The sequence below is a fragment of the Coenobita brevimanus genome, chromosome 58 (assembly GCF_032717465.1).
Source record: "Coenobita brevimanus isolate Jiangsu-jjx chromosome 58, ASM3271746v2, whole genome shotgun sequence".
Lineage (NCBI taxonomy): Eukaryota > Metazoa > Arthropoda > Malacostraca > Decapoda > Coenobitidae > Coenobita > Coenobita brevimanus.
In genome coordinates this window covers 2,506,808-2,531,922 of record NC_137011.1, presented here as the reverse complement: position 1 = coordinate 2,531,922, position 25,115 = coordinate 2,506,808, and the positions used below count along the sequence as shown (strand labels likewise).

The window sequence follows — 25,115 nt, the reverse complement described above, 5'->3', positions numbered from 1 at the left end:
CTTCAGGTTAATGATGGTCAGATATCTCAATCAGATCTAATGAAATCTCTTGTGAGACAGCATCAGAGTGAATACAGTTATCTGAAAACCTCACAGCATGAAGATAACTGTACAGATAGAAAATACAGTATATTCATGTGTGCATAACTGTATATACTTCTATGTATATGTGAAGTGTGCTTGAATGTATGTACTTGTATGTATGTATATGCTTGTGCTTGTGATATTATGTATGGTTACATGTATGTTTGAATGACAGTTATAATTGTCTACAGTTTGGAATTTCAGCAAGGTTTAGACATTCTGTTTATTCCAATATGTCCTCCCATCTCTTATTATAAATGACATTAAATCTTTATTGTACTTGTTACAAAAGTTTTAAAAGCAAAAAGCACTGATGGATTTTTCTTTTGCTGCTGTGATGAACTAGCACAAACAGTTAACTACTACTGCAAAATTGATTTAAGAAGATTGGAACAGAATTGCTCAATGTATGTGCATGTGAGGGTAGAAATGTGAATTAAAACAATTAGTCAGTATTTATTTTTGCCTGTGTTGTAAGTTAGAACAATTTCAGATCATGCCAAAGTCACTGTTATTCAAGGAGAGTCATGCACGCCAGTAAGCAGCCGTATCTTAATCAAAAGCAATCATCATCCATCATAATCACTACTATCATCATCATGATCATCATAACCATGCAGTGTTTTCCCACACACGAGTGGGGAGATCCGGGCATAACACACAGTATCAAAAATAAGTGAATGAAGTATTGCCATGCAATACAAAGTCTCCTACCGGATGATAACCATACATATGTACTGTGTATACAGTGTGGGTATGACAGCAATACATATGTACTGTGTATGCAATATGCGTATATAAAGACCTTGACCTTGGGAGTAGATGGCTGGTTGTTGCATGCGACACTCCGTCATGGTATGGGGAACAACTGTGTGAAGTTATATCAAAATCTGTCCGTGCATGTGGAAGTTAGAGAGTGACACAAATACAGTATAGATATGGCTGTTAAATATGACAGCACCCGACCTTGTTTGAGCCCCAAGTGTGACCTTGACCTTGGGAGTAGATGGCCGGTTATTGTGTGCAACACATCAGCATGGTATGGGGAACAATTGTGTGAAGTTATATCAAAATCTGTCCATGCATGAGGAAGTTACAGAGCGGACATGAAATTGTTGACGTACTGACGCAACCATGCAAACCCATAGTCCCTGACTGGTTTGACTGACATACTGAAGAGCTAATGAAGACAGTTTCTTATCCTTTCACTGCAAAGGGCCTTTCCTAAGCTACATGAAATCCATTAGCTGTTCCACAAGTAAAATAAAAGGTGATATTTTTGTTATGGGGTTTACTTCATCAAGGATACAATCTGAGGTGAAAGCCCCAGGGTCAAGCACATCCTTCTTATGGAGTATGATGTACAGTATTCAGTCAAGAAGTAGCATCAGTTTTTCTGCTGATGTTTGGAATGCTGGCAGAATGCTTTTATATGCAGCATTCCCAGTGTATCAACTTACTCTGTTTGCTCACTGTATCAGTAGATATAAAGATGGGACAGGATTGGGGAAAGGGATATCTAGTCCTTGTACTGAATACTGGATATATATCTCAGCAAGCCAAAATTTCCAATAAGTTCATTTTAATGTTTGTCTTGTAGTGAGTAAAAGCTGCAGTTTTACATGCAACATTATACTGTGGGTATATAAAAAGGGCTTACTTACGGCTTTAACCATACAGTATATGATCTGAGACATCAGTAGATTCATATCATCATTGATCATCTGACTGACATTACTTTGGGGGGGACAGTGTATGAGACTGCAAATGCTACTATGAAGTGATGGTGTTGCCACATCTCTGCATTAGAATATAGAGGAACTTTCTAGTACTCCTATCCCTCTACTTTTATTTACTTTTCATGATACACAGGGAATGTGCTGGTAGTATTTTTCCTCCACTATCTGCAGGAATGCCAGTGAATATATATAAAATTGAGGGTAGCATGAAAAATGTCGTAACTGATAGTGACTGCACCTTTACTAAACTGTGTTCCTGTTCTCCCCATTCCTGGTGATGAGAAATAGTTACAATGATTCTGATACCTTTTGTAGGGTGGAAAGCTCATGAGAGGCTTCATTACTAAGACAGTATCCATAACATTATTAATAGGCATCAGTTACTCACTGTATGATGTATAGTATTAATTTTTTATCTGTTTTGTACTGAGATGAGAATTATTGCATTTAATTTAAAGCACCTGTACAAATTTTGTGAACATTGTTCATTTCCAGCTAGATCCTTAAGCAATATTAACTTAATGTACCATAGCAAGTTTAGTACAATTTCTCTCTGTATTTGTACCTTCCTTTTTAGAGCTTGTACTGATCATAATAACGACTGGTATTTTGCAGATCTTGGATTATTTTATAAATCAGGAATCATGAAACATATTACTCTTAGACTTCTGAATATACTGTAGAGGCGCTCATGGTTGTAATGAGAGTACCATGAATGTGTGAATGGCGCGTATCAGTTTAATTTTAATTTCATTCCATGTTCTATCTATGCATAACTAAGGAGTAGAACTGTATACCCACTCCATCTCAGTATATTGACTCAAGCTCATCCTTCATACAGATATATACTGTACATAATGAAAAGTCTTAAGGATTATGTGGTGGGGATTTTCCTCACTCCTTTCATATGTACTCGATAATCGCTTTACAACTGCTGTGTTGCAGAAGAAAACTGATAGGGAGATGGAGAAGGACAGACTGAGTTGAAACCATGGGGATGTTAGGGGGATGATGGACATGAGGAGGAAGAACAAGGGAGAAAGAATAAGAATGTGGGTCACAATGGAGGATAAAGACTGTATGGAAAATAAGAAAAAAAAAAAAAGTTAACAGTAGGTGGATGAGGAATGGAGAAAGGAAATAAGCAAAGAAGCATAGAGATAATTTTTAAAGTAAATAAAGGACAGGAGTGTGTGATTGTGGGAGAAGAAAGTGTGAAGGAAGGACTTGAAAATAGAAAGTATGGACAAGAGAATAAACAAAAATAGAGGAGTGTTAGAAATAAAAGGAAAGGAAAAATATCATTAGGTAGGTATGTATGATGTAGCGAGAAAGATGAGTAATGAGAATAGAGGCTAGAAGGATTATGTGGGTATAAGAGGCCCCAGAGTAAAGTAGTCCCACATTACCGAAAGCTGCGATACAAATGGATTTTAATTTCATTATAAAGATCTATTTGCTTTTGGCAACTTGGTCCAACTCACCCTTTTCTTACAAATACTAATACTGCAACCTAAACATCTTGCTGACACAAACTTTTATAAAGGTCTGCTTTACACATACAAATAAACACACACACACACACACACACACACACACACACACACACACACACACACACACACACACACACACACACACACACACACACACACACACACACACACACACACACACAATGTACATAAAACACACGAGTGCAGACAGCATCTGAATGGAGTGATGTCACACTCATCTCAAGCCAGTTATGGTTGGGCTGAGCTGACTGCATCTCATTTGGACCACTCTTGAAGGGGAGGAAAAAAAAAAAAAATTACTGTGTTTAATACTAAGGGTTTATTGCAGTGGGGGGAAGGGGGAATTCCTTGTAAGGGCAGAGGGAAATCAAGAACAAAGAATACATGATAGGCAAAAGAGACAAAAAAAGAAAGGAAAAACATAAGACAGACAAGCAGTTAAGACAGGTGGAAGAACTAGTTAAGGATAGTTAAGAGAAAAACTATGTGATTGGGAAGAGTAACTTGAGAGTAACTGGGAAGAGAGAAGTACAACTTAAGTAAAAACTGCATGAGTTCAAAATAGAAAATATGCATGAGGTACATATGAACTGAAGAGGGAAAAGTATTCAGAAAGAAATCTGATGGGGGAAGGGAATGAAGAAAACAGAGTCAAAAACACAGAGTATATGCGTATTACTAATATGAAGGAAGATTTATTAGACAATTACCTATGAACAGGAATGTATTTGTGAGAGAAGAGTGAGACTGAAGATGGAATATTGAAATACCACAAGGAAACACAAGATTGAGAGAGAGGTAACGAGAAAGATTATACAAAATGAGATGCTCGTCTATTAAGCTGCAAGTGTTGAAAGCCATAATGACTTACTGTACTGGATTAATCTTAAGGAAATGTTAAATAGCATAAGGAACTCTCCATGTCTACATATAGTACAGTACTTAGGTAGCGTACATTTTCATCCCAGTGTACATCCTTCAAGTGAGGAGATCTATCACTTATTTATTTGTACAAATATAAAAGACAATGAATTTGTAATAAAACTGATCATAGAAATTTGTACAACACCTTTTACAACCGTCTGTTAACTACTTCAGTTATTTTAGCATATACAGTACAGACTCTCATAATAAAAAATCTAACTTCTGAAGATCTCAATTTTTCCTCCCCCCTCCCTATCATGCTACTGGAGAGTGTTGATATCACTTGTCCTCACACACCCAGAGTATTTGAATGTATACTATTTACCTGTCTACCTGTTTTACTATATTTTCTTTGGACACATATTACAGCATTATGAATTAAACCAAAATAATGTACAGTACTTCATTGTGCTTACTGTTAAAGGTACTGAAAGCTATATATTATATGATTTTCTCATTACAGTAGTTATTATTATAATTTTCATTCCAAAATTTTCATTTTTCCCATAATACCTTTGGTCCAAGCATTTCAGATTTGAGAGTTTGTATTGTACATGCTACTGCAATTGTTTAATTCCTTTTATAGCAAAATATACAGTATACAGGTGATTAGTCCATAGATGATGTCACTCTTTTACCATTAAACTAAAATGACTTGCAAGAACCTGGTCATTGTTTAGAATATAACTAACAACACAAATATTTCCATATTTTAGCAATATACCATAGATTTTGGGATGATGTGAGGTGAGTAGTGATCTTAAAAGTAAAGCAAATGTATGGCATAGTTTATCAGAGTTGTATACAGTACTGTACACTCTTTGTTGTGACTGTACACCCTTTGTTGTGACAAGTGGTAGCTAAGTATGTAGATTTTGTAGCTATTACAATACTGTATTTTAAAAAGTAAGGTATGTTTTAAGTTAAGTACAGTAGTTATGTGCATGGTTTCTCAGTTGGTCATGCAGTGTTCAGATACAGCTTTTCTTGAGTTCAGCATGGTTGTATGATCCTGTAGTTATTTACAGTAATTGATTCTGCTTGACCTATGAAGTGATATTATATACTTTCCGTAACAGAAGTTTGCTGTTATCAAATCTGTCAACCATTCTGTCATGCATGACTTTCTTTGCAATGTGGTTATGACATACAGTATTAAATTATTATTTTCCATACCTGTGAAGCTTGCCAGTAGTAAATGCTTTTCTTTTGAAGTATTGGGTAGAGAAAACAGAATCTCTATAATGTAGTTCAGTGTCAAGGTAAAACTATTGTCACAAACCCTTTCATTCTGAAATGTGATGCCCGAAATGCTTCAGAAAAACTAGCTTGAAACATTACCTTCCATATTCTTAGTGGTTTGCTGGGATTTCAGGCATATATGTACACAGCATTTTCTTTTCCACTCACCGATGATCATACTTTTAAATGTTAAAGTGGTTTTAGCAGTATAAATTCTTGTTAACTGGCTCTTTGTTTTGAATAAGAAGTATGGTACCAAAAGGAGTTTCATATGCTACTGTTTGAAATTTTTAGGAGCATGTTATTCAATATTAGTATTACAAAACTGGGTGACAGAAGCTGGTAATGAGTGTTTTCCACATGCAGCTCAGTATGTATTTCTCAAAGTATCTTATTTCTTTTTACTGTATTATTTTTACATATACAGTACTAAGCTTATCTCTCAATGATTTTACTCAAACTGGTTGTACCTGTGGTGTATATATATTTATATGTTCCTACGTTTCATATGTTTGTCATATATTGTGGTAGTTTTCCCTGCAATCTCATACAGTTTCATCACTGATACTTTTCAGGAATACATTATGTCCTCATTAACTAAGCCTGTCTTGAAGTTTTTTTTTAAGTGCACAATAATAACATAAAGACAGCTAACTTCTGTTGCTACCTCTTAAGCTGCTTAGCCAGTTTCCTTCTGTTCAAGTAGAATATGATCTCTAAGGAAGAAGTTGCTGTTATGGAACACACCACCTGCATACACTGGTAACGAGGACTTATTGTACGGCCATGACAAAGTATAAGATGCTTTTCAAGTGTTTATTCATAACAAAGCATACAGATACCTTAGGTTTAACAAGTGTTGAGTGAATTATTTCTTGGTCTCTGGCCTTAGGTCTCAGTGATGGCATAACCCGTATGACATGATTTAATTAACGTAATGTGTGATCAGTCTAGCAGTATACCTCATCCATGACTATTTCCCCTCCAGACTGCAGCATGTTTCATTTTTGAATTAGTAGTACTGTTTGTGCCTTTTCATGTCCATAGTGGTACTTGTCTTTCATAGGAAGATATGTGGCTTTATTCTGCATTCAGTGCAACCCTGTGTTTGTTCCTCATATTATTATGTGTCTCAGTAAACTAATTATGTTCCTCCCCCCCCTCCACATCAAATTTCTTAAAAGACACCTCTGCCATTCCTTTTTAACCTCTGACCAAATACTCCTATTATTAATAACCACTTCCATTACCATCTAACCTGGCATGCATATAAATAGTGCAGAAAGTCCTTGATGTATGTCTCCCATTTTGATGCTCTTGTTTGCTTTGCTATTAAATCCATGGTGATTTACAGAAAAATTGCCAAATAAAATTCCATTGCTAACTGTAAAGCTGATTTGGTAGTTCCCCCAGTCATATGGAAAAAGATGTGATATTCAAGAAGACATAACTTGTATTTAGTGACTGACTAACCTGTTTTTGCTGGGCTGCCTTGACTTTTATATCTCAATCAGTCAGTCTCTCCATCTTTCATCATGAGTCCATTTTATTATCTACCTATCAATTAATCTTTCTCTGCATGATGCCTGCAGGGAGATGGCAGTGTGGTGCTACCGACAGGGACATTGGTTAAGGTCCTGGCTGACTTTACAGCTGTGAGGGAAGATGAGATTTCTGTCAGTCGAGGGGAAAGCATTCAGGTGGGTCAAGTTATGGTGTCTTTTTCAATCTACTTGTTCTAGTACCCGCTTTTGTGTCTATATGTCCTTCAATCTGTCTGTGTCTTTTCCGTCTACCTATCTGTTCCCCTATGTCAACCAGTCTGTCTGCTTCTCTATCTACACATATATTTTCCACCAGCTATGCCTCCCAGTCTTTTCTGTTTGTCTGCACATGTGTGTCTATCTTTGTGTCTGTCTGTTATGTACCTGTCTGCAGTATCTGCATTCTGTGTATTTATTGGCCGCCCTTTCTGTCTCCTTGTCTGACAACCAACTGATTTGTTTTCCAATATCTGTATACCAATTGTCATGTATTGTCTTGGTGTTTGATCTTAATATTTCTATATTTAATGTATTTGTTTGTCTGCCTGTTTAGGTATTTCTCAGTCTTTATCTGAGTAACTGTCCATGGATCTGTTTACCACAGCTCATCTGTCCATGAGTCAGTCTTATCTTACATCATCATCACCATCATTTAATCCTGTGTTGCCCCATGAGGAGCGTAGGAGCGTGGGGCTAGGCAAGCTGGTCCTGACGTTTAAGATGAGAGTGACCAGCCTCACACATCCCTGAGTGGCATTATGTGAACAATAAACCTCAACCACCCCATGGATATAAACCTACGCTGGCTCAGTCTGGTTGGAGAGCCTTAATTATTAAACCACCAGGTGCCATAATTTGGTTATATGGTTACCACCCACCGTAGTAAATGGTTTCCTGGTGTACAGGAAACCATTTGGCTTGTCACTCAGTGTAGTCAGTCACCCATAGACAGAAGGAAGAAGAAAGAATGAAGGAAAGAAAGACAAAAGAGAAAGGAAGTCAGAGAGGAAAGGGAAGTCACCTGAAATCAACACTACATCAAGTGAGTAGATGATGAGTGCCCGCACCTACCACTACCATTTGTATTATCATTATTATTATTATTATTATTATTATTAATATTTTTGGTGGTAGGTGGGGGCACTCACCATCCACTCACTCGATGTAGTGCTGCTCTCGGGTGTCTGCCCTTTTCTCTCCTCCATCTTTCTTTGCTTTCATCCTCTTCTGTCTTTCTTTCCTTCAGTCTATCCTTGTCCTTCTGCCTATGGGTGACTTTATGCTCCCTCTTCTGTCTTTCTTTCCTTCATTCTTTCCTCTTCCTTCTGCTTGTGGGTGACTCTACACTGAGTGACAAGCCAAATGATTTCCTGTACACCAGGAAACCATTTACTATGCTGAGTGGTAACCATACAACCAACTTTTGGCGCCAGGTGGTTTAGTGGGTAATTACGGCACTCCAATCAGATTGAGCCAGTGAAGGTTTATATCCAAGGGGTGGTTGGGGTTGATTGCTCATGTAATGCCACTCAGGGATGAGTGAGGCTGGTCACTTTCATCTTAAGTGTCAGGACCAATATGCCTAGCCCTGGGCTCCTACACTCCTCATGGGGCAATGTAGGATTGGATGATGGATGGATGGATGGATTAATATTATTATTATCCTTTAGTTCTTCACCTGAATTTTGTTTTTAACTGATCTGTGTAGCAATATTTGTTTGTCTATCCGCTCACTTGCCCGTGTGCCTAATTTTTAATCATCTGTCTGTTACCTGATTCTGCATCCTGTGAAGAGGTGGCTGGGTGTGGGGGGGTTGTAGCAAGTCATTTTTCTTTGAACTTCCATAGACTTAACACACGGCAAAACAAGAGCATACAAAAGGAAACACAAGAACATACAAAAGGATACTCATTCTCGGTATTCTAACCCTGTCAGTCTTGGAAGTCCTTGACTTTTTGCATGATATGTGAACTTTTTACAGTACTCTATTTTTTTCCAGCAAATGTCAGGTACTTTTGTTAATCTCAGAGACAATGTGGTAAAAAAAAAAAATAATTTTTAGTTTATTTCAGTTAAGACTAACTGTATTTATTTGTCAAAATGAAACCTGGTGCAAGTACTTTAAAGGGTTTTATTCGAATTAGGAGAAACCCTTTGAATTGGAAAGGTTAACTATACTCCTAATGAGCCTATCCATTACTACAGGTCCAAATTAAGTTGAATATAATGAGTCTGCGGATTGGAAGAATGAAATAAGAAAGTGCATCATTGTTCTGATGGAGGTTAAGGAAATGGCTTTGCCATTACAACACACTGTAATTGGAAGAATGAAATAAAGAGTACATCATTGGTTTGATGGAGGTTATAGAAACTGCATTGCTATTACAACATACTCGTACAGCCCTGCACCAAACTACTTTCTGGTGTTGTCCTCAAGTGTTTTGTTTGCTAACAGTCCACTGGTATTGTTCTCAGGTACTGTCATCTAATGCCCTAAGAGGATACCTAGTTCACCGGGCAGCTTCCAGCACCTGCCCGGCCGCTGAGGGGTGGGTGCCTGCTAGTGTTCTCCTACCCTCTGCCTATCCCGACTCCTTCACCTCCTCACACAACTCCACTAACTCCTACAGCCCTGGCAACTCCCCTTCCAATACTCTAGAATCTCAGGGTAAGAAGTCCAGTTGGATAAAATTCCGCAAGCCGTCCTTCTCCCGCCGTGAGCAAGCGTTACGGCGAGAGGACACGGTGCCGGAATTGTCTCCCTCTCCTCAGTCCTCCCCACATACCCAGTCCCCCTCACACCCTCATCCGCCCCCACGCCAGATGACTGTCTCTCTCATCAACCCCTACTGTGCAGAGAATGACACTCAAGAAAATGACACAAGAGCTCCAGAGACTCTTCCGAGTGTTAGTTGTGTCCCACCTTCCCCCGACTTCCCCATCAGGATAGTGACACCCCTTTACAACATCTCCGCATGCCCTGGAGAGCCTGTTGAGATGGTGTGTGTCATTGCTGGGGCAGGACTTTGGCTAGAATCAACCACTGTGACCTGGGCGGGACCCCACGGACCATTGACAGACCCTCGCTTTGAGATGGAACAGTTACGTGACGGAACGCTACGGCTGCATGTGGGGTCTTGCCGGGTAACTGATGCAGGGGAATATACGTGCAGGATAGAGTGTGCCGGACATACCATCGCTTGCTCAGCCCGTCTCAACCTTACTCACGGTAAGAACACTACCTACCCCAATGGACACTCCTAGGGGATGCCTTGGGAGGGGAACGGAGGGGCTTTGACATTTATTAAAAAGGAGCAGTTCAGAGGAGGCCAGGGAAAATAATTTTAAGGAATGTTTTAGAGGATGGAGGAACTAGAAGGTGGATACGAGGATGACAATAGAGAAGGGTTAATATGGGGAAGAAGGGTCTGGGAGAGGCATAAGAATGATAAATATATATTGGTAAGTGTTCACATTGAATACAAATTTCATGTTAAAGAAATCATGTTTTGTGCCAGTTAGCTCAGATTCAGTGTCAGTATTATGACACTGAACTATGACATGTTGCAGAGATGAGTAACTCTATGAACCATTTGGTAATAAAAGTTACCATCTTTCATTTATTTGCAATATATAATTACCATCTTTCATTTATTTGCAATATATAATTACAGTATGAAAATGGTAATGTAAATGGTACCATAACCGTGACCTGGTATCAGGATGACTTTTGATACATGATATGAATGATGTCAGAAAGAATTCTGAGATCTGATAAGAGAATGATCTTTTAGCTTTATCCAAATGCTAAGTTATTGTAAGTCTCAAATGCTGTATATATATATACGTCCTTATTGAGGCTACTTTTTCAAATAATATTATTTATCATTTTTTTTTCTTGCGAGGGGAGAAAGAGTAATGAATAAAATATTAATCACAGTACAGTATATACAACAATAGTTATACACAGAAGGCACCATTTATTAAGGAAACTTGAGCTCAAGATGGGAATGTTTTTATGGCTTCTAAGTCATCTTTAGTCAAAAATATGAAAAGGTTCCTAGTAGCCAAAGCCAGCCATGGCAATTTTTAAATGAGCTGTAATTAGCTCAACAGCTTTATGCTTATGGCAAATAAATGATGGTACTGTATGTTTCAGTAATGCATTGGAGGGGTATTTGTGCATTGCTTTTCTAATATATTCATCTAAATGTTCTCATATAAAGTATGCTGGACTGACAATGTCTTCTGCATAATGTTCTCATGTCTCAATTTATGATATGAAATAAGTTTGATTTTTCATTCCCTAGGCACTGGCATCTTCACATAATTCAAGCTAAATATTCACCTCACTTGAGCTTTCTGTGCATAAATGTTCGTCAACCATCTTCAGTCTTTGCTCGCTGCCAGTTAGGCTGCATTAGAACTCAGCACTCATTCCTCATCTTTTGAATGCACTATGTATCTTCTTATTCCATGTTGGCTTTTACTGTTCAATACTGTATTGTATAAGTGACTTATCTTTATGTGCATGCTCTGTCACCACCTCAACAGGAAACTCTTTTGACTTTAATCCCTTCAATTTGATGATATGTATATTTTTTAATTCTTGCTGCCTTTAGAAAATCACAGTATATTCAGATTCTGAGAGACTTAAGAAGTGGAGGGATTAAATACATGCATCAAACCTTTCAGTACAATACCTTTCTTGTGTTGAAAAATATTGCGTGGAGGTAGCAAGAATAAAATGGTAAAAAGGCATCATCAGATTTAAGGGGTTAAGAATGCTGGTATCTAATTGTTATTTCATCAGGAAAATAATTAGATTCTTTTACACTGACAGATTTTCAGAATGTCACCAAATTTCTCCGTCATGTACCGTACAACTTCTGTAACCTTTCATTATTCCCGCTTTTCTAACCTGCCTTACACGTGTCACTAAATACCTAATAAAGCTGCACAATACCTTGCATTTAACACAATATATTAATACGCTGAGTTAATGCCACTTAACACTGTTTTGGCAAGAAATTAATAAGTTAAATATACTGGAGAAGAAGGAACTAGATATTTCAGTTTTCATTTTTTTTTTTTTTTTTCTGCCCACATCTGTAATAATGACATCAATGGTCTCAAGCTTGTTTACAACCCTCTTAGAGAGTGTATTTTGCATCATCACTGAATCAAGCACAGCAGTTTCAGTATACATTTAAGTATCTGCAGTATCCACAGTCTTTACATAATATACTTAAGGCAGAATGATTTTGGTTTCCAGTCCCTTCTTCTCACACGGTTGCTTGCACATAAATCAGTTCAGAATACCATTACAGTGGAAATCTTTTTGGACAGAGTATACAGGTATTGTACTGACTTTTAACTTGTTTTTGTCTGATCATTTGTGCAATATTACTCTGACATATTGGTACCTTTACAGTACTTTGAATTAATGGTACACTAGGAAAATTTGTTCCTTTGTCTTAATTACTACTTAGCAAGGATTTTGATAGGTAAGCTTTAGCACACACATGATATATTACAGGTGTGGCCAGCACTTAATATATTACTATTACTAAATTGTGTGCAATCATGATGGTCATCTAGTCATGAAATGGTTACATAACATGGCTAATGCTGTTATCAATAATGATAAATACGAGGTGTGACAAAAAAGAAATGGGACACTGGCTGCTAATCACACAATTCATCAGCCACACAGTAATGAAGTACATCATAGTGTTGCCCAGCATCTCAGCACTGTATGTGAAAAGCAGCACTTCAATTAACCTATTATCTTTCTTTTCACAGGTGGTTTTGTAGCTCCAGTCAAGTGTCCTCTGTCACAGAATGAGCCTTGAGCAAAGGATTAACATCAAGTTCATGGCAAACATGGGAAAAACTCCAGCAGAAACCCTTGCCATGCTGAAGGATGTGTACGGACAGAAAACAATGTCCCGTACACGTGTCTGTGAGTGGCACAAGAGGTTCAGGATGGAATGGGGTGATGTGGAAGATGACCCAAAATCAGAACGTCCCTCAACAACAAGAAATGATGCCAACATCCAGAAGGTCAAGGAATTGGTGTGGAGTGATCACGGACTGATGATCAGAATGATGGATGAGCAACTGGGATTGAATAGGGAGTCAGTGAGGTCCATCTTATTGAAAGTTGTGGGTATGCGGAAGATTTGTGCAAAGTTGGTGCCCAAACTGCTCTCCGAGGACCAACAGACCCGCTGTGTGGATGTGTTACGGGACATTTTGGAGCATCACCCCGGCCCATCCTGTGCTTCTTGTGTCACTCATAGACACGTGTACGGGACACTGTTTTCTGTCCCTACACATCCTTCGGCATGGCAAGGGTTTCTGCTGGAGTTTTTCTCACGTTAGCCAAGAAATTGATGTTAATCCTTTGCTCAAGGCTCATTCTGTGACAGAGGACACTTGACAGGAGCTACAAAACCACCAGTGAAAAGAAAGATAATAGGTTAATTGAAGTGCTACTTTTCTCATACAGTGCTGAGATGTTGGGCAACATTATGATGTACTTCATTACTGTGTGGCTGATGAATTGTGTGATTAGCAGCCAGTGTCCCGTTTCTTTTTTGTCACACCTTGTATAGTATAGTTCCTGAAATTTTTACCTTCATCATCCAAACCCAATTTCCCATATTTATATTGAGAGGAGGTCCAGAACAATGCATTTTGATCTTACAGGGGACCCTATCCCCCCTAATACATTAATGACTGTTTTTTTCTTTTATACATGCTGTTAGATGCTCTTATTGAAATCAAGGAAAGCCCAGCTGTTGGATTTAACAAGAGCTGTCTCTAACCATTTCAGTTTAAAAAGTGTCTTCTAAGTTTCATGTAACCATCTGAAGGTATTAAGAAAAAAAAAAAAGTACTGAAGGGGTAAATCAGGAAAGTAAGGAAGACCCACATAAAGTCTCCCCTGCTCCAGTGTCACAGAAGGTAATAGCCTTTTCACAGTCCAAGTGCTGGACAGATACATACGTAGCCAAATACACAAATATGAGGAGGACCAGTTGCCAATCATCTAGTCCCACCCGTTTTTGTCTTTAGAGAATGCTTAGAGAAAAGATGATTAGTTTCCAATTTCTGATTCCCACCCTTTTCTTGTCTATACAGCACGTAAAGAATGTGTGGTTAGGATTTTATCTCCTCTACCTCCAGGAATAGTAGATATAAATGTACATTTGCCAGTAACAGTGCAACTCTCATTATTAGTTGAAAAATTACAAAACTTAGAAAATAATAAGAAACATCTGCTGGGAACTTGGGCTTTGAAAATTGCATCACTGGGTCTTGAAATTCATTGCTCACTGTCATCATTGTTCAAAATGAAGAACTGCATTCTACTGTATATCCAAGACTGTACAGTTACATTGCACAAATGCAGCAGTAAATAACTGTAGCGGAATTTTTGCCCTTTTTTTTTTTTTTTCTCCCCCCTGGAACTAACACCCCTTTGTATTAATGAGAAATTGGGTTATGATGATAAAGAAGTGCACAACTCTGTACAGATGTCAGGCATTCCATGTTGTTGTTACAGTAGATCTGTTGTTTTAGGATAATTTGAACAGTCCATCCTTTGGCCCATACAGCTCAAAGGGGTAAATTGGGATTGGCTTTTTTTTTTTTTTTTTCTCCTGTGTGGATATTGTCTGTCATTGGACAAGATTGTGTTGACTGGCTTTTCATTTAAGAATACAATACAGATGATAACTTTTTCTTTCTGTGCCAAAGGTTTATAGGTGTCTTTAATGTAAATGTTTGTGTAAATATGTACATTGTTCAAGCACAGTTAGTCATGTCCAGTCATGGTCCAAAGTGTGCAGTGGTGGAGAATATTTTGTACTGTACTCTTTAGTCTCAATAAATTATTTTCTCTAAAAAGATTTTATTTTTTGTAGCAGTGTTTTTATAGATTTTTTAAAATAGTAATTTTTTCCCAAACCTGACTTCTAAGAACTCATGCAGCTTATATAAGATTTACATACAATGAATGAAATAAAGTAGACCCCAATAAGTGTAATTTCATTATTTTTATTAAAGGATAGTGTGTAGAAAATGAGTTACCTAAGAGATGTTCAGATTTGGGATACTGAGAAACTAGAGGAGTGTCTGAAAGTAACATCTAAACATGTCCAAGGAAATGTCACTCTGTCAAGTCTGGTCGAGCGATGAATACTGTATGAAGGTACCAGAATGTTCTAGAAATTCCAGAGTTCAGTATTCAACCAGTCATGGCACCTTCATTAACCCTTTCACTATAAGACAGCTAACTTCATGAGTCTAGGGGAGAGAGAATAAATACAGTACCAAGGACAACACTATAATGAAATGGTTAATGAGAATTGTTTCTTATCCCTTCTACTTTGAGAGGTCTCTCTTTTTTTATGCAGTAGCAAGAATAAAGTAGTACAAGGTAATAATTATGAAGGATGTAACTTTAAGTGAAATTACATACTGTATTATGTGATCAGTTATAATCAGCTAATATTTGATACCAAAGATGTAAATACTTTCTGTGTTTCAGCAAAAAATCAGTGTTATGCTAAAGATTTGTAATATTTAGGGACCCTCAAATTTAAAAACAAAACTATGGTATTTTCGATACTGCATGTTCATCACTCAACCAGCTGTGAGGTGTGTGGATAAGCAGACAAGACAGAGGTTAAACTCCACTGCACTGTGTTGTTTGTCAGTATCAACTTAGTTCCCATGTTTGTTCTACTTTTCAAACTGAAGGAGTAAGATGTACCCATAATAAACCCCTTCACTAAGAGATGGCTTTCCTAACTAGAATAAACTTGTAAAAGAACGAGTAAACTAAAAACAATTTAATGTGGATTCACAGGGTTAAAACTCAAGACAGCATATTGCAGTGGCTTTGTACCCAATTACTTTTAACAGATGACAGGTAAAAGTAGACAATAAACATAGTCTCTGTGACAATTTTGAAATCTTAAATACTTACAAACCCTGACCACTGTTAACCTGAATGGCTCATATTAAGTCCAAGAAAATGAGTAGTTTTAGAAAATTTATTTCTGATATACGTTAAAAACTTATTTAATGTGCTATAGGCTTCCAGTAACAGTGGAGAGCTGTAGTGTAATAAAATGGATTATTACTCTTTCACCATCCAGGTATGAGATATTCAAGAAATGTGTTTTTTTCCTTAACTATAATACCATTCACCATATTATAAACTAATAATCTGAAACTATAATCATTCAGCATGGTTACAGTATTATATGTATGCTGTAATTAGTTCTAGAGTATTATAGCCTTACTTGAGCCCCATCCACCTCACCTGGGGTAATAGGAAACCAGCAGTTTTAACCAGTTTATTCCAATCACGTATTTTTCATTTATTTCCTGCTACCTTTGGTTGATTTTCTAACATGGTGGGTTCAATACAGCTATCATTAACCCTGTCACTAATTGAAATTCTTCCTAGGTTGAATAAAAGCATTTGGTGGTGGACTGAATAAGATGAAAATTATGTCATCGGACTGAAGGGTTTACCATCATACAGGCAGCAACAGACATCAGCTTGTGCTTCCCACAGACAAGACATTAGCATCACCTAGCGTCTCCTGTCCTTCGTGTCCAATTCTACACTTCAGTTGCTAATCTGTCTTGTAGTAGGATTCTGCTGCTTACAGACATAACTGCATGCCACATCCCAAAGTAACACACTGGGCTTAAGGCTATTAATGTACGGTACTCATGACAATATTTTTGCATACCTGGTATCTATCTATTGGCTAAGTTCTGTGAGGGGTGGCATCAACGAAGAATCTCAAGGTGTTTCTGTCTCTGTTTCATAATTACTTCCTCCCTCACTCTACGTCCAATAACTACAGCACTCTCCCATCTAGTTCCTGCACCTTGTTCTTGGTCTACCTCCCTTTTTTCTTCCAACCATACAACTTTCTGGTTGGAAGTTGATGCTTTATGTGAGACCGTAAGTAGAAAAACTACTCTGTACTATACATGTACTTATCACTGTTCTGTCATTGTCAGATATAACCATTTATTTTTCATCCTACAGGAACAAATTACTGTAGAGTACCCAACAGTAACCAATTCATTAAGCAATGTACAACCTCCAGTATGCATGATCAGGAAGAAATCCATAGTAATTAAAGTACTGTATCTTCATCAATACACTTTATGCAGTCACAGTATTAATGAAGCAATGAGAACAAGAGCATTTATTCCTTCAGCAGATTAACATTTTTCACTATATTCTTGCTTTCCCAACAATTTTACTCCATTTTAGAGATTTTTAGAATTAGAGGAGTTAATGTAGCCTTCATTAACCCTTTCATTTTATCTCCTCCAGAACATCATTTGGAGATATCATGAATGAAGTAAAACGTATGTCACTTTACTGAATGGGTTACCATATGCTAGGCTCTTGGAAGTATGGCATATTAAACACAAGTTTCATTATACTGTACCTTGAAACTTGCTCTTCTGTTGAGTGTTGGAAACTGTTACTTATTTTACAAATCTTTACATTACGGAACAAAACTAAGAGGATCAAGCACACTCATCTCGGGACTGGATAAAAAGCAGGTAAGATCAAACCACTGTGCCTTGGAATATCATTATTATAACCTGTGCAGAGGGTGGGTAAAGTCTGGCTGTGTCTGCTCATCTGCTTGGGCTCTTAACTTCTGAAGGCCTTAGTTTGTGTAGTATTCAAGATACTTGGCAGTTTAGTAGTTTCAGGTGCCAGCCAAGGTGGATGGCAGTTTCTGTGCCCATCAGTTGGAATCTCAAAGACACTTTATGGAAGTTTTTTGATAATGCAATGCCACCAGAGTTAGGCCAGTCATTTACCTATAATGTTCTGGACTATGGTAGCCTAGCCTCATAACACTGCCCTAACCTCCAATATTCTGGACCACCGGTAAGCCTAACCTTCGGTCTTTATACCTTCAATAAGGTAATATATAGGACTGATTTTTCTTGAAGTATTACCATATATGGCAGGTAGAATAGGATTGAAGGAATGACACCAACTGCATCTGGATAAACTGTTTCAAGCTAAACCTTCAAGAGGATTAACCAATACTATGAAGATTTATGGGTAGCTTTGCCAAGATGAAAAGAGGAATGCTCTGTATTACTGTACTGTGGTTTGTTTCAATATACTGCTTATGTCAGCTACTGTTTGACCAGAAATATTATCATCCTTTCATTTAATTATTAATCAATATCTTTGTAATACAACAATTCTGCTTTGAATTATACAGGAATGTGAGGAAGCTATGTTTAATTCCTTCAATCCAAAAATATATTTCTGCTGCCTTCATATACATTTACTAATTTCAGGTGAGAGACTGAACTAGAGGAGTTAGATATAGCCTTTATCAACCAATTCATTATGTGAGATGTGACCAAAGTGGAATAAAAGTGTTGGAAAGTAGTAAAAATAAATTAAGCAATGCGTCACTTGAGCGGATGGTTTGGGCACATGAAAGAATGGAATGGATGGCAAATCTTTCACTCCATACTTTCACTTCCTCAGCCTCCCAGCCCCCCCCCCTTTGTCCTTCTGTTATACTGTACTGCATTCTGTTTATCCTGTTAGTCAACCTCTCACCACTTACTTTCCCCTGTATGGCCAAACCACTTTAGCACACCCTCTTCATCATCCTACACCTACTTCCACACCACTCTCATCCCTTACCTCCCTATCCATGCCTACTTCCACACCACACGCATCCTTTGTCTCCCTATCGACCTATTTCATACATTGTCTTTGTCTCTTTGATCATTTTTTTTCTATCTTAACATTTATGTCAATCTATCTATAGCCAGGCGCCTTAATCTCATATGGGATGGCTATAACAATATGTCTCCCTGTCACCCTGTCCTCCACCATTTGGCTGCTCTACCTCCAATGCACAACCCCCTCTCTCACATCTCTTTCCACTCCATCCCTCCATCTTATCCTTGGTCTCCCCCTCCACCTCACGCACATATGCTGTTTTGGTCATTCTCTCATTCTCAGTCCTTCTTGCATTTCCACATACTATAATTCTTTTGGTTTTGGGACCTATTCTTCACATCCACATTGCTATCAGTTAGCATCACTATCGCTTCACCTTCATCCCTCATCACTAGGACAATGATTTCTCAAGCTATTGAATCCATTGTTAGAATCTCTTGTTTAATTGTTGCTGCCTCCAGAGGGATTACAGTAACTCAACGAGCATTTTGCTTTGTACTGTGTCCACCCTGAGCTTTAGCGATTTTACCAATCATTTTATTCTTATATTTTTTGACATCTCAAGGCAGAGGGGGATGCGCTCCCTGACCACGTCCCTTTTAGTTGCCTTCAGTGACAAGCTGGGGAGTGTGTAGACAGTGTTATTTCTCCCCATCCCAAAACTGAATTACACTCAAATATTAGTATCAGCAACAGTAATAATGATAACAATCCATCCATCTATCATCTAATCCTATGTCGCCCCATACGAAGCATAGGAACCCAGGGGTAGGCAAATAATAATACTATTATTAATCATAATAATGGGTAAAGCAAAGGATCAGATGATGGAGTGTGCCAGGGAACGATGATACTCATGTTATGGCAAGTGAGCTGGGATGGGTGAGGTGTGAGAGTGAGTGTGGTGATGGTGTGAGTGTGTGTGTGCTGTGAGGGGTGGCTGTGGTGGTGAGGCGCGAGTGGATAGTGCTGCAGTTTGGTGTGAGGGTGGGTGTGGTGGTGAAGAGTGAGTGGGTGGTGTGGTAGCTTAGTATGAGGGCGGGTGTGGTGTGATGGTTTGGTATGAGGGTGGGTGTGGTGTAATAGTTTGGTATGAGGGTGGGTGTGGTGTAATAGTTTGGTATGAGGGTGGGTGTGGTGTAATAGTTTGGTGTGAGGGTGGGTGTGGTGTGATAGTTTGGTATGAGGGTGGGTATGGTGTGATAGTTTGGTATGAGGGTGGGTGTGGTGTAATAGTTTGGTATGAGGGTGGGTGTGGTGTAATAGTTTGGTGTGAGGGTGGGTGTGGTGTGATAGTTTGGTATGAGATTGGGTGTGGTGTGATATTCTGGTATGAGGGTCGGTGTGGTGTGATTGTTTGGTGTGAGGGTGGGTGTGGTGGTGTGCTGTGGGGGTGGGTGGGGGATGGGAGGGAGTGTGCTGTAGGGGTGGGTGAGGGTGGGTGTGGGGTTGTGCTGTGGGGGTGAGTGGAGGATGGGAGGGGGTGTGCTGTAGGGGTGGGTGAGGATAGGTGAGAGGGTGTGCTGTGGGGTGGGTGAGGGTGGGTGTGATGGTGTGCTGTGGAGGTTGGTGAGGGTGGGTGTGGTGGTGTGGTGTGAGGGTGGGTGTGGTGGTGTGGTGTGAGGGTGGGTGTGGTAGTGTGATGTGAGGGTGGGTGTGGTGGTGTGGTGTAAGGATGGGTGTGGTGGTGGTGTGGTGTGAGGGTATGTGTGGTGGTGTAGTGTGGTGTGAGGGTAGGTGTGGTGGTGTAGTATGCCGTGAGGGTGGGTGCGGTGTGAGGGTGGATGTTGGTGGTGGTATGGTGTAAGGATGGGTGTGTTGGTGGTGTGGTTTGAGGATGTGTGTGATGTTGTGGTGTGAGGATAAATGTGGTGTTGTGGTGTGAGGATGGGTGTGGTGTGGGGGTGTGGTGGTGGCGTGTGTGAGATGCTGTGGTATGGTGTGAGGGTGGATGTGATGGTGACGTGGTATGAAGGTGGGTGTGGTGATGTGATATGAGGATGTATAGTAGACTTGATACGGTACGATCGTGTGTGTCAGGTATGGTGTGGCGAGTGATAGGTGTGGCAGAGTGTGGTATAGGACTGTGGTACATGTGGTGTGTGTGGTGTGTGCTGGTCTAGGGTATTAGGTCACACTGGTACTAACTCGTAGTGGCGTGACATATAATCTTCATTCTACCCTTGGAATGTGACCCCAAACATGCGATGCTCTGATCCTTATTATCGATCCTTTAACAGCCTTCTCGACACACTTTCATCACCGACTTCTTCTGCCGGTTTTAACATCCTTTACGTTAGGTTAATGGGTCGAATCAGTGCGGTTCTGTCACTTCCACTGGGGCATTCCTTCCACTAGATATCCCAAGAAAATGGCATTCGTAGGAGACTCAGGATAACTTAAATAAGAACCAAAACAGCATTGCATATTTACTGGAAAGGTAAGTGGAGTTGCTAGAAGTATGTGAGGTGGAGGGGAAGGGGATGAGGGAGACCGAGGATGAGATGAAGGGTTAGGATGGAGAGACATGGGTTAAGAGGGTGAGCTGGAGTGAAGGCAGACGGATTACGAAGGACATAAGGACATTGTGGCGATTTGCTTCTAGACCCCCCTCCCGGAATTAGGGTGTCTTGCTATGGATAATGATACGACAGATAGATGAACAGACAGATGACGGATGGTTGGATGGACGGACAGACCTTGTAGATATAACCGGAGATAAATAGAGACAAAGTGATATAGACAGACAGATAGGTAAACAGAGATAGAAAACTCAACCCTTAGCCTGTAGGTGGTGAAAATTTAGTTGAAAAAATAAATAAATAAATAAAGCCTGAAAAACTACCCAATAAAGACCGAACTGTATAAGCTTCAAAAGTGCTTATTAAACCTTCCCTCATATCAAAGATTTTATTAACTAAGGCCAGAGGAGTTTATTTAAGATGATAGACACTTAGCAGCCGAGTGGTAAGAGATCAAAGTGTTGCTGTGTATGTTTTGAGAGAGAGAGAGAGAGAGAGAGAGAGAGAGAGAGAGAGAGAGAGAGAGAGAGAGGTCGACACTGGTCCTAAAGATGGAGTAAATACCCGGAGATGATAAATACTCGTACAGATCTTTCTTTTTCGTTAATAATTTCCGGATTCACCCAGGAGTTTTAAGCACAACATATAATTTACCATAAACTCATTGGGGTAACACGTTTATCTTCCTAAATTCAGTGATGCTTTCTGCCATGATTTACTGGTGATGTCAGCGAATCTCACTCGAGCCCTACGAAACCTGAACCGGGCATGAAACACCCACCCCACATTTTACACTAGTCAGGACAGTCATTCAAGGCGATCCAGTGTGGGAGGAGGCTCAAGAGGCGATCGACGTGGCAGTCATTATTTTAACTTATGAGTGTCGCCATGTATACAAACAACACTGGTGAGATACTTATACGGGAACTATTTAAAAGGCACAAGGGATGTTTGTGGTGATTCCAAGCCCTCGCCTGGACAACATTAAATCATCAGTTGCAACGTTCGGGACTATGAGCTATTATTTGCTAGACGAGTAAATTATTTTGGTCATTTTGTCTCTTTATCTGTTAGCTAAGTAGTTTATTTTGGTGTATTTTTGGTTATGTTAGTGAAGTGGGTTATTTTGGATTTTCTTGATAATCGATCTGTCACGGTGATCCCTCCCCCTTAGACCAACACTGCCCTAACCTTTTACCTACCCCGCCCCACTGACCTATTTACCACACCAAACGTTCTCCTTATTTATTTATCACGACTTTTATCTCCTGTGACTATCTCTCGACTAAACGAAATCGTCTGGAGACAGAATGAAATACTTGTTCCTAGCATGTCAGGGTTAATGTTGAGAAAATTGTGTGTGTAATTCACCGGGTCGGTCAGGATCACCTGATGGTCGTGATCGTCAGCTTTTACCCTCCCGGAAGGGAGCTGAGAGCTCATATAGTCCGATCTAAGGGCAAGGCTGTGACCTTCACACACGCACACACCCGTCCCCTTGCTCAAGGAGGACAGTAACCACCCACTTCGTCAGTGAAACTTTTCGCAACCTGAGCCAGGCGCGAACTCCCGTCTACCAGATGGCAAGCGAGAACGTTACCACTGCACCAGCGAGCGGTGTGTGTGTGTGTGTGTGTGTGTGTGCGTGCGTGCAGGAATTTAATATCAAGACTTGCCTCGACACTGAGAATGTTATTTTTGTCAGCACTGTCATCGTGAACTTGACTCAGGGATAGAATACAAATACTAGTTCTGACCACAAGTTAAAAATGAACCACATGCAAATAATTGTTAACGCATTATGATATAGAGCGCTGAACGGCTGATAATTATAAGTGAAAAAATAGTTTCATGTTGGATGTCAAAATGTGGATAATACGTAAATCGCATAAGTAATAATAAGCATAAAAACTACTTTGCTGTTAGCATTAAGGTTATTTTTAAGTACTTTGGCGTGAAGTTGTATATATTTATGCTGGTGCCATACGTAAATAATTATTGGTTAAAAGTTTCCAAGGAGATGCCATTGGATATAGTGGTGATGTCGTGAGGGCGCCAAATGTCGCCTCTTGACACTGTACACAACCGCTGGGATAGGAAAGTAGGACAACCAAACAACCTGACGAGACGGGTGGTGCAGGTTCAGTGTCTATCCAGGCGTCGAGGGGGTAGGGTGTGCAGGCTACAGTCCCTTCTCGCCTCTCCACTGTGCTGCCATGGACCGTCGCGAGTCCGTTGGTTACTGTACGATATCATGTTTTTTTTTTTTTTTTTTTTTTTAATCGATTATTCGGTATTCTTGGTCTGGAAAGTTAAAGTATGGAAATTCTCTACCTCCCAGTAGCATCCCACGTGTTTTCCCATGTCAGAACTTTTGGTAGATGAAAAAGGGCAACGAATTTTAAGTGTCTTCAAGAAAATCATAGATCATCGTATGTTTTGACCAGCTTGTGGTAAACGATTAACCTCTAGATCCCGGGAGGGTTCACAATGGCGAATAAAATCGTCTGGCGTTGAGCAGTGTAATATGTAGTCCTCAGTCGGAGTTTATTCTCCCTGACCCCAGATTATTTTTATTCAGCTTTGGAAAGGCCTCTCGTAATGAAGGGTTATGCCGAATTTACCCATTTCTTCCAGTTCGAAAAGTCTGATAGGGCAAGAATAAAATGACACCTACAGCTCACAGGGTTACGAGATAGTGGAGATGATTTCTGTTAACTCTATCACTTTTACGTCATCATCAGTTACTTTTCCCAATTCTATAAACGTGTGAAATAAAATGACATCCCCAGCTTAAAGGGTTAAAGTTACTCGAGATGAATTTAGTTAACTGTATCCCTATCACGTTACCATCCTTTACTTATCCCTACTCTATAAACGTGTAGAGTGAGACTTTCCTATTTTCTCGAGTCTCGCAACATTCAACCATTTCAGACGACGGAACCAGGAAATTACCTCGCATTCTTAAACTGACCCTACATCCAAGTTTGGCCATTTCCAGACGTGGTGGTGGAGGAAGAGGAGGAGGAAACCAACGTGAAGATGGAAGGGAAGGAGGAGGGTGAGGACGAGGAGGAGGAAGAGCAGAGTGAGGGAAGCGAGGAGGAGGAGGGAGAGGAAGGGAGGAAACTGGCTAACGGCAATGAAGTGGATACGATCAAGTGGCACTCCGGCTTTCAGAGGAAGTACTCGGTCATGCAGGACTTGGGCAAAGGACGATTCAGGTAAGGAGCTCTGTATCACGTACACTTAGGAATAAATGTGCTTAATATTCTACTATTCTCACTTAGGGCATGTCCGTCACTTTTCCTCTGCCCACACTTAGGGCATGTCCGCAACTTTTCCTGTACTCACACTTAGGCAATGTCCGTCACTTTTCCTCTACCCACACTTAGGGGATGTCCGTCAGTTTTCCTTTGCTCACGCTCAGGGCATGTCCGTCACTTTTCACCCTGAAGCATCATATCAACAAATAATTTATGGCCACCGGTACATTATACTATTCCACAACCCCACTTCACACTTAGGGCATGTCCATCACTCCCTGACCATCAGAACATAGTCTGAAACGTATATTACCATTCCACTGCGTCCACTTGACAGACTTATTCCTCACGTTCCTCCCTGACGTATCGATAACATTCCTTTATTCTCAACCAAAAGGACGATTTATGTGAGCCTGAGATAGTGGAGGGTAGAGTAAAAAATCATTATTCTTTTCAGTACAGTCTCTCTCTCTCTCTCTCTCTCTCTCTCTCTCTCTCTC

The 25,115-nt window shown here is 39.6% G+C and overlaps 1 protein-coding gene across 1 annotated transcript in view; it reads left to right on the top strand.

Annotated features, from left to right (window-relative positions):
• The window catches only part of trio (trio Rho guanine nucleotide exchange factor), a 409,269-nt gene that overhangs the window by 368,906 nt on the left and 15,248 nt on the right, over positions 1 to 25,115 (top strand). The window contains exons 39-41 of the mRNA XM_080274536.1: positions 7,099 to 7,206; positions 9,527 to 10,280; positions 24,351 to 24,573. Coding sequence (XP_080130662.1) covers positions 7,099 to 7,206; positions 9,527 to 10,280; positions 24,351 to 24,573 — 1,085 coding nt within the window. The remainder of the gene's footprint in view (positions 1 to 7,098; positions 7,207 to 9,526; positions 10,281 to 24,350; positions 24,574 to 25,115) is intronic.